The sequence below is a fragment of the Macaca nemestrina genome, chromosome 5, assembly GCF_043159975.1.
Source record: "Macaca nemestrina isolate mMacNem1 chromosome 5, mMacNem.hap1, whole genome shotgun sequence".
Taxonomy (NCBI): domain Eukaryota; kingdom Metazoa; phylum Chordata; class Mammalia; order Primates; family Cercopithecidae; genus Macaca; species Macaca nemestrina.
Window position 1 is genome coordinate 77,888,851 of NC_092129.1, and position 10,680 is coordinate 77,899,530.

A 10,680-nucleotide genomic window follows, 5' to 3' on the forward strand; every position below is an offset into this window, starting at 1 on the left:
TGCATATCGGATTGAGCTGTCAGCTGGGCTGGCCCAGGAGGAGCACACAGGTGATTCTGCTTGGCTGCTTGGCCTCCCAGAGAGTCAGCATATGTGAAAACAGCTTTTCCCAGAACCAGGAGGATGGGGACGCATGACAGGAAGAAGGAAGCCCGGATGGAATGTGATGACGGGCGCCGCCTGCCTCCTTCAGGGCACATAGCAGGCTTGATGCGCAGGGTCTTGTTTGAAAGCTGGACCAAAGTGTGCTCTCTCATTAGCTCACATTTTAGAACTAAAATGCATGTTTTAGATTAGCTACATTTATTGAATAAAGCATTGTTTTCTAGTGTTAATTTTTTTGTTTTTGTTTTTGAGATGGAGTTTTGCTCTTTTGCCCAGGCTGGAATGCAATGCAATCTCAGCTCATTGCAACTGCTGCCTCCTGGGTTCAAGCGATTCTCCTGCCTCAAGAGTACCTGGGTTTACAGACATGCAACACCATGTCTCTATTTTTAGTAGAGATGGGGTTTCACCATGTTGATCAGGCTGGTCTCGAACTCCTGACCTCAGGTGATCCGTCTGCCTTGGCCTCCCAAAGTGCTGGGATTATAGGCGTGAGCCACCATGCCCAGCCTAGTGTTAATGTTTTTTTTCTTTTTTCTTTTTTGGAGATGGAGTCTTGCTCTGTTGCCCAGGCTAGAGTGCAGTGGTGCAATCTTGGCTCACTGCAACCTTCACCTCCCGTATTCAAGCAGTTCTCCCTGCCTCATCTTCCCAAGCCTCCCGTATTCAAGCAGTTCTCCCTGGCTCATCTTCCCAAGTAGCTGGGATTACAGGCATGCACCACGACACCTGGCTAATTTTTGTATTTTTAGTAGAGTTGGGGTTTCGCCATGTTGCCCAGGCTGGTCTCAAACTCCTGACCTCAGGTGATCCACCCACCTCAGCCTTCCAAAGTGCTGGGATTACAGGTGTGAGCCACCGCATCCAACCCTAGTGTTAATTTTTAATGAGAGTGAGTTGATTATTTTCTGTTGCTCTAATAGAATCTTAAGCTAGAATCCCCCTCCTCCAGGGGAGTCTGAGGTTATTTTTTTAAGAGTTACGGTTCCTTGAGAGTAAAAACAGCCACCCAACCTTTCGGGCCTGTTATTTTAAGCAAAGTTTGTGTTTTTTTCTGATGGTAGCAATTCTTTTTTTTTTCTCTTCTTGACTGTGCCTTAGGGTATGTTTGTTCAACTAAGACATGTAGTAAACGTTTTTAATCTGAATATTATGTGTAGTAAACGTTTTTAATCTGAATATTACATTTATATCAACACTTCCCCCAAATGCTCAAGTCACTACTTTGATCATCCTATAAATGATATAATACTGTTATAATATTTAAATGCTGTAGCAATAATCCTAATAGTTATATGATGTTTTGGATTTATAGTAGCAACTGTTGTTTACTGAACCTTTGCTGTTTGCTGGGCATTGTGCTTAGCTTTTAATACGCATCATCTCATTAAAATGCTATGATAGGCTCGGTGTGGTAGCTCACGCCTGTAATCGCAGCACTTTGGGAGGCCGAGGCTGGCAGATCACCTGAGGTCAGGAGTTCGAGACCAGCCTGACCAACATAGTGAAACTTTGTCTCTGCGAAAAATACAAAATTAGCCGGACGTGGTGGCACATGCCTGTAATCCCGGCTACTCGGGAAGCTGAAACAGGAGAATCGCTTGAACCCAGGAGAGGGCCAGGTGCAGTGGCTCCTGCCTGTAATCCCAGCACTTTGGGAGGCTGACACAGGTGGATCACAAGGTCAGGAGTTCAAGACCAGCCTGGCCAATATGATGAAACCCCATCTCGACTAAAAATACAAAAATTAGATGAGAGTGGTGGCGCGCTCCTGTAGTCTCAGCTGCTCGGGAGGCTGAGGCAGGAGAATCACTTGAACCTGGGAGGCAGAGGTTGCAGTGAGCTGAGATCCTGCCACTGCAGCCCAGGCTGGGCAACAGAGCAAGACTCTGTCTCAAAAAATAAAAATAAAAAAATAAAAATAAAAACAAGGCTAAAAGGCTACAATAATTACGTTAAGTAGGTAAGTAGGTTACTAGCATCCCCATTTTATGGAGGAAATGAGGTTTCATGAGATTAAGTCATTTGCCCAACTAGTAATGGGAAGAGCTGGAATTTGAACCTGAATCACTGTGATCTCCACTTCCCCATTACCATCTATTGTTAGTGGTTGGTTTTTGTTTGGCAGCTTTATTGAGGTATAGTTGACACACAGTGAAACCTGGGAAACCGTTCCCACAAATAAGATCATAAGCATCCCCTCACCAGCCATCATCCCTAAACATCTTCTTGTGCCCCTTCCTCCTGTCCTTTCCCATCCCTGGGAAGTCACTGATCTGTTTTCACAACACCACTTATTTGCATTTTTTTTTAGAATTTTATGTAACTGGCATTATACAATATATACTCCAGTATGTTTGAATTGTTTCATGTAGCAAAATTATTTTGAGCTTGATCAATGATGTGTGTGTCCATAGTGATATTCTAGTATAAATGTAACAAATTGTTTATTCATTCATCTGTTGATGGACATTTGAAGTGCTTCCAGTTTGGGGCTGTTACAAAGAAAGCAGCAGTGAACATCTGTGTATAAATCTTTGTGTGGACATACGCTTTCATTTCTCATGGATAAATGCTAGAAATGGAATGGTTGGGCCATGCGGTTAAGAAACTCACAAACTGTTTTGCAGAGTGGTTGTGTTATTTTATGTTACACCAGTAGCCTGTGAGGGTTTCAGTTACTTCGTATCCCATCAACGCTGGGTATGGTCAGTCTTTTCAATTTTGGCTGTTGTCGTAGGTGTATAATGGTATTTAATGGTTTTACATTGTGGTTTTAAAATCTATGTACTTTTTTTTTTTTTGAGATGGGATCTTGCTCTGTCACCTAGGTTGGAGTGTAGTGATATGATCATAGCTCACTGACCCTGACCTCTGCCTCCTGAGTAGCTGTGACTACAGGCACACGCCACCATGCTGGCTAGTTTTTTTATTATTCATTTTTGTAGAGACAGGGTCTTGCTGTGTTGACCAGGCTAGTCTCAAACTCCTGGCCTCAAACTATCCTCCTACCTCGGCCTCCCAAAGTGTTGGGATTACAGGCGTGAGCCACCGCGTCTGGCCTAATTCACATGCTTAGAAAATGTTGGTCACTGTCTTCTGGCTTGCATTTTTCTGACAAGAAATCTGATGTCCACCTTATCTTTGTCCTTATCTTGGTTTTCTTGTAATAATGTTCTTTGTTCTTCCCTCTCCCAGCCCCTTTGAAGATTTTTCTCTTAGGGTGCCGCTTGTACTTTTCCTCATTACTTGTGCTTGGGGTCCATTGAGCTGCTTGGATTTGTGAGTTGATACTTTTCATCAAATTGGAAACATTTTGGCCATTATCTCTTCAAATACTTTTTTTGTCTTTCTGGTCCCCTGACTTTCCAAATTCAGGGACCCCAAATTAGGCCACTGGTCCCCAACCTTTTTGGCATTGGGGACTGGTTTCATGGAAGACAATTTTTCCATGGACCGGGTTGGTTGGGGATGATTTTGGAAAGACCCAAGTGCATTACATTTATTAAATTCTCATGGCCGGGCGCGGTGGCTCAAGCCTGTAATCCCAGCACTTTGGGAGGCCGAGGCGGGCGGATCACAAGGTCAGGAGATTGAGACCACAGTGAAACCCCGTCTCTACTAAAAATACAAAAAATTAGCCGGGCGCGGTGGCGGGCGCCTGTAGTCCCAGCTACTCAGGAGGCTGAGGCAGGAGAATGGCGGGAACCCGGGAGGCGGAGCTTGCAGTGAGCCGAGATCGCGCCACTGCACTCCAGCCTGGGCAACAGCGTAAGACTCCGTCTCAAAAAAAAAAAAAAAAAAAAGATTCTCATAAAGAGTAAGCAGCCTAGATCCCTCCCCTGCACTGTTCACAGCAGGTTCGTGCTTCTATGAGAATCTAATGCCCTGGACAATCTGACAGGTGGAGCTCAGGCGGTAATGCTTGCTGGCCCATTTCTCACCTGCTGCTGTATGGCCCGGTTGCTAACAGGCCACGTGGCCAGTACTGGTCTCTGGCCTGGGGGCTGGGGACCCCTGTATTAGGCCACTTGAAGTTGTCCAAAGCTCCTGATGCTCTCTGTTCATTTTTTTCAGGTTTTTTTTTTTTTTTTTTTTTTTTTTTTAGTTTTATTTTAGATAGCTTCTATTGCTGTGCCTTCACATTTACCAATCTCTGTAGTGTCTCATCTGTTGATCATCTTCCAAGTCTTTATTTAACACAAGAATCTTTCATCTAGCTGCTTGATTTCCTTATCTGCTAATTTTGTCATCTGTGATTTCTGGACCAGTTTTGATTGGTTGGTTTTTTCCTCATATGGTTTGTATTTTCCTGCTTTTTGGTGTGTCTGGTACTTTCGGTTCAATGCCAGACATTATTGATTGCTAGGTTTGATATCTTATAAATATCCCTGAGCTTTGTTCTGGGACGTTGTTAATTTCCTTGGAAATGGTTTGATCTTTTCTGGCCTTGCTTTTCAACATTGCTAGGTGGGGCCAAAGCAGCATGAAGTCTGACGCTAATTTTTTCCTACCACTGAGGCAAAAGCATTCAGCATATGCTACCCAGTGTCCTTTGATGGTGAGTTTCGTCTCTGTATTGTGGGAACAGGTACCATGACTGGCTCTGTGGGTGCCAGGCACCGGCTTTTTGGGAGCTTCGTTCTTTTTCTGTACAGCTCTCTTTTCCAGCACTCTGTCCTGTGGATTCAGGCCAGCCCTGTCTCCCTGGACTCCCAGCCATGGCTCTGCCTGGGTTCCCCTCCATGATGTGGGGCCACCAGGGGCACCCCTTATTGTTTGCCATCAGTCAGAGGTTACTACCCTTCATGACTTCCTCAGGTCCAGTGTCTTAAATCATCCTTGTGCATGCATGCGTGTGTGCGTGTGTATGTGTGTGTGTGTAATAGGTAAATCTAGCATCTGTGACTCTATCTGTACTGAAGTAGATTTTTTAAATTGCTCAGATGACTTGAATTCAATGCATCAGAATGATGAGGCTCACTGGCCCTGTGAGCGCAGTTTTCTGGGGTCTGGTTATGGACCTGGCTCGTGCTTAGGTTGGCGGTGGCTGGCCTCTGCCCTGCTGTCAGCAGCAGTGTCCTGTCCTCGGCTCCAGCAGTGCACACTTGGCACACCTGGGACTTCCTGGTCAGCATGAGAACGGACTCCTTCAACTGCAACTCACTCTTCTGCTTTCACATTCATACTTAAAGGTTTTACTTAAACTTTGTTACAACATTCTAGTCGCACTTTTGCATCTTTTAAAACTTTCTTTTGATGGAAAGTATGACTATTTCTAATAAAGAGATTGACAAGGTTGATTTTTGACATGAGATTTAAGATGCAAATGCTCTTATGATTATAAAATAATTTGTCAGATTTATCATCCATATAACACCATTTAAAATTATTTTTTATTCTTGGTAATTAAGATTTTTTATATCTGTGTCCTTTGATAAAAAAGTAAAACTGTACTAAATGTAAAAATTTAACCTGCATGGTGTCAGGCACCTGTAATCCCAGCTACTCAGGAGGCTGAGGCAGGAGAAGTGCTTGAACCTGGGAGGCGGAGGTTGCAGTGAGCCAAGATTGCGCCTCTTCACTCCAGCCTGGGCGACAGAGTGAGACTCCATCCCCCCCAAAAAAAATGTGTGTGTGTGTGTGTGTATATATATATATATAGTCTCATATCTAGAGATAACTATTAGTAATCTTATGTATTTTCTCTTAGATGCACATATATTTTTTTCAAATCATTTTCCTCACTTTCTATTATAGTGGAAGACTTATAACCCTGCCTTCTCCCAGTTGGAAATCTGGTTCCGGTTTTTCTTTGTGGTGCTCACCTTCATCGTCACTGTGAGTACCATTCGCCTGACACAGCACGGCAGATCCCAGCCAGGAAGAAGCTGGTTGATGCAGTTACGATCTTCGGTGCAAGCCACATGGAGATTGATCTGAACTCAGATGCTCCATCCCGTGGGCTGTGCTGATATTACTACTCTGTGTGTCTGCCAAGATGCTGTCATGCGAGAAAGAATGATGTGGTATCCTGTATTCAGGATTTCTGTAGAGTGCAGGAGTCATTACACATCACCGAGTTTTAAGTAAATGTTCATCATGTGTGGTGAGAAGTGCCATTTCATGTGTATGGAAGGAAGTCTGCCTTATTTGAGTGAGCTTCTCTGAGTGCAGATGCAGCATGCTCTTGGGTTTTTATATTTTATATTTTTATAGTTGTACCAGTCCTTTGTGTTTTTGGGCATTTTCAGGAATAAGGCCAAAGAGAAGTGTTTTGGGAATGCAGGCGTTGGGCTCGTTTGGGATCTGAGGTTTCTGTCCACGAGCCCACAGTAGCTTTGGGGGAAATGCTTACCCTGAGAAACCCAAGGGAGCCCCCCAGAGCCCCAGTCTGTGAAGATGAGAATTGGTAAATTGGAGGAAGGGAAGGTGTGCTTCATGTAGTGATCTGTCGCCGCCTGAAGCATGGCGTTCTGCCCTCATCAACTGCTTGTCCTGGTGCAGGATGGTGGGGAGGTGACATTTAGGAAATGTGTCCACCCAGGAACACTTGGTATTTCTCAGAGTAACTGTGCATGGAAAAGACACAGGCGTGTGCACCTGTGAGCAGATGCTCTGCTGGAGCGAAGGGTGTGGGTGCTAGAACCACAGGAAGCTGGAGGGAAGGGTGTGAGTGCTGGAGCCACAGGGAGCTGGAGGGAAGGGCGTGGGTGCTAGAGCCACAGGGAGCTGGAGGGAAGGGCGTGGGTGCTGGAGCCACAGGGAGCTGGAGGGAAGGGCGTGGGTGCTGGAGCCACGGGGAGCTGGAGGGAGGGGCGTGGGTGCTGGAGCCACGGGGAGCTGGAGGGAGGGGCGTGGGTGCTGGAGCCACGGGGAGCTGGAGGGAAGGGCGTGGATGCTGGAGCCACAGGGAGCTGGAGGGAAGGGTGTGGGTGCTGGAGCCACAGGGAGCTGGAGGGAAGGGTGTGGGTTCTAGAGCCACAGGGAGCTGGAGGGAAGGGCGTGGGTGCTAGAATCACAGGGAGCTGGAGGGAAGGGCGTGGGTGCTGGGGCCACAGGGAGCTGGAGGGAAGGGCGTGGGTGCTGGAGCCACAGGGAGCTGGAGGTTGTAGTCAGGCCCAGCCCAGGGCCTCCAGGATCCCAGGGCTCCCCCAGTGAGCTTCGTAAATGAAAGTGGAAAGCTGGTAATTGTGTCTGGATAGTCAAACTCTTGCTTCTTCTCAAAGGCTCTCTGATGCCCTGAGATTCTGCTGCCACACTCTGGAGCCCAAAGAGCTATTTATTACTCAGGGCCCTAAGTATGTTTTTAAAAAGAGAGAAGAGGCCGGGCGCGGTGGCTCAAGCCTGTAATCCCAGCACTTTGGGAGGCTGAGACGGGCGGATCACGAGGTCAGGAGATCGAGACCATCCTGGCTAACACCGTGAAACCCCGTCTCTACTAAAAATACAAAAAACTAGCCGGGCGAGGTGGTGGGCGCCTGTAGTCCCAGCTACTCCGGAGGCTGAGGCAGGAGAATGGCGTAAACCCGGGAGGCAGAGCTTGCAGTGAGCTGAGATCCGGCCACTGCACTCCAGCCCGGGCTACAGAGCAAGACTCCGTCTCAAAAAAAAAAAAAAAAAAAAAAAGACGGAAGATGGTCCCTAGGCAAGGAAATCCACATTGCCTAGAAAACTACTGGCTTATATCAGATTATAAGAAAACAAATCAACAACAAAACCCTGGCCTAAAAATTATAAGTTATGTAATGTTTTGAAGTAGTTTAAAGAAACTTCTTCCACAGGCCTAACACACTTTCTGCAGGGAGGTGTTTGAAAAGAAACGCATCCTCTGACCATTGTTACGAGACTCCTACATTCTCTTGGCTTTGCGTGGGTGAGCCCTGGCACCATCTTGGAAGCTGCTGCCATCTGTAGCATTTGCACTGCCGGGAACTTGAGGCTCCTGTCACACCCACGGATGTGGCCTGTGTCCTGGGTGGGTCCTTCTGAGTGCGGGCTCTCTGGAGCAGGCCCAATGGAAGTGGGCCTTGTTTTCCTCACCGGTGGAGGTGAGGGGGCAGGTGCTCTTCCCTATTGCAGGGATTACGTTCCTCCTCCTCTCCTGCTCCTATGAGGACAGCTAGGAACCTGTCTTAGCTGTTGCTTCTCTGCAGAAAGTAACAACCTTGTCTTGGTTGTCACTGATGGTCTCCAGGACACAGTAGACAATTCAGCCAGGGCTTAAGGCAGTGGATCTTAATGGGGCACCTAGACCATTGATTAGAGAAAACAACCTGGTATGCAGGCAAGGTGTGAGCAAAGGCTGCAGGCAAGGTGTGAGCAAACCCTGCGGGCAAGGTGTGAGCAAGGTCTGTAAGAGCAAGGTGTAAGCAAAGGCTGCAAGCAAGGTGTGAGCAAAGGCTTCGAGCAAAGGCAGTAACTGGAGGCCTGATTTGGTTTGCAGTGCCTGTTTGCGCATTCCCTCCGGAAATTTTCCATGAGAGACTGGGGCATCGAGCAGAAGTGGATGTCTGTTCTCCTGCCTCTGCTGCTGCTTTACAATGGTGGGTAGTTCCATTTTTACTTAGGAACTTTCCCCTTTAACATGTAAAGCTGGAGGCCAGGTGCAGGGTTGTGCCTGTCATCCCAGCACTTTGAGAGGCTGGGGCAGGAGGATTGCTTGAAGCCAGGAGTTTAACAACAGCCTGGGTAACATAGCGAGACTCTACAAAAAATAAAATTAGCTGGGCACGGTGGTGCGTGCCTATGGTCCCAACTACGTGGGAGGCTGAGGTGGGAGGATTGCTTGAGCCCAGGAGTCTGAGGCTGCAGTGAGTCATGATGGCACCACTGCACTCCAGCCTGGGTAACAGCAAGACCCTGTCTCTTAAAACAAAACAAAGAAGTAAAGCGGGAAGGCATCTTGGAGATGGCCTAGGCCCAGAAGAGCCTGTAGGGAGCCCCAGAAGGAACATGTAGCCGTGTGCTCCCTGGCGCCCCAGGAGCCATGTTCCACCGAGCTGGGGCAGATGCCTGGCTCTCTAACAAATAGGCGGCTGTTTGGTAGTTAAAACTTGGATGTGCTACAGACACAGCAGTCCTGGAACTTGGCTCAAGGTGGCCAGACGTGGCTGGCTGTTCCTCTTTTCCTGCTCCAAAAGTGTTTGCTTCCTGAGCTGCCGCAGTCGGAACTCCTAGGCTCCGGGAGGAGCTAATGGTAGCGGCATACGGTGCCCTGTCACGATCAGTGCAGCAATCTGTTCAGTGGCTTTAGGTGTTTTGGAAGACAAAATAGACATTGGTTCACTACCTTTCCTTTGACTCTGACCAGGGAGAAAAGCTGGTAGTGAGCTCGGACTCCGCAGAGGGATGGGGTGCTCTCTGCTAGGTGCTGACCCCGCAGAGGGTTGGGGTGCTCTCTGCCAGGTGCTTGCGGGCCTTGTTCTCCTCATGCATTTCTGCCCTTTGTGTTCCAGATCCGTTCTTCCCCCTCTCCTTCCTGGTCAACAGCTGGCTTCCGGGGATGCTGGACGACCTTTTTCAGTCCATGTTCCTGTGCGCCCTGCTGCTCTTCTGGCTGTGCGTGTACCATGGGATTCGCGTCCAGGTGAGCCGCAGCTCTCCGCACTGCTGGGGGAGGTTCCAGACTGTGTCCTCCCTTCCAAACTCTGAGGACAGCCCGGAAAGGAATTTATCTATGGAAGCCTGCCTGCAGGCCCATACTCAATAGAAAAATCACGTTATGTACAATTACTAATTTGGTTTTCTTTATTTCTTTTTACTTTTTTCTTTTTAGGGAGAAAGAAAGTGCTTAACTTTCTATTTGCCTAAATTCTTCATTGTTGGACTATTGTGGTTGGCTTCTGTTACGCTAGGAATATGGCAAACGTGAGTAATTCTATTATGTGTGAAACGTCAGTCATGAAAAGCACTTGACAAAAGTGGAAAGGCCAGGCTGGGCGTGGTGGCTCACGCCTGTAATCTCAGCACTTTGAGAGGCTGACGTGGGCAAATCACTTGAGCTCAGAAGTTCAAGACCAGCCTGGGCAACATGGTGAAACCCTGTCTCTACCAAAAATACAAAAATCAGCTGGTCGTGGTGGTGCACGCCTGTAGTCATAGCTTCCTGGGAGGCTGAGGCGGGAGGAATCGCTTGAGCCTGGGAGGTAGAGGTTGCAATGAGCTGAGATCGCGCTACTGCACTCTATCCTGGGCAACAGAGTGAGACGTTGTCTCAAAAAAGAAAAAAAAAGGGGATGTAAGGGCCTGGAATCGAAATGTGTTTTGTGAACTCATCCAGAAAAGAATCAGCTTTCAGTGTATCTAACTTGGTGACACAGTAGACCCCCCCTTGTCTTTGGGGGATTTGTTCCCAGATCCCCAGTAACTACCTGCGGTCTTGGATAGTACTGATCCTTATATATATAGCTGTTTATACCCTATGTATACCTACACTATGTTTTTCTTTTTTTTTTTTAGACGAGTAGGAGGGTGACTTTAGTCACAGGCTGCTCAAAAGCACAGGCTGCAGAGAACAGGATTTGGATTGGCAAACTCGTTGTACCCTCATGTCACACTTCTTCTTTGCTCCCG

General features: G+C 47.5%; 1 protein-coding gene across 7 annotated transcripts in view; it reads left to right on the plus strand.

Moving 5' to 3' along the window:
- The window catches only part of LOC105478745 (transmembrane protein 181), a 109,748-nt gene that overhangs the window by 71,643 nt on the left and 27,425 nt on the right, over positions 1 to 10,680 (plus strand). For all 7 annotated transcript variants that reach the window (XM_011736362.2, XM_071096659.1, XM_071096657.1 and 4 more), the window contains 4 exons: positions 5,866 to 5,946; positions 8,552 to 8,651; positions 9,564 to 9,694; positions 9,884 to 9,975. In XM_011736362.2, coding sequence (XP_011734664.2) covers positions 5,866 to 5,946; positions 8,552 to 8,651; positions 9,564 to 9,694; positions 9,884 to 9,975 — 404 coding nt within the window. The remainder of the gene's footprint in view (positions 1 to 5,865; positions 5,947 to 8,551; positions 8,652 to 9,563; positions 9,695 to 9,883; positions 9,976 to 10,680) is intronic.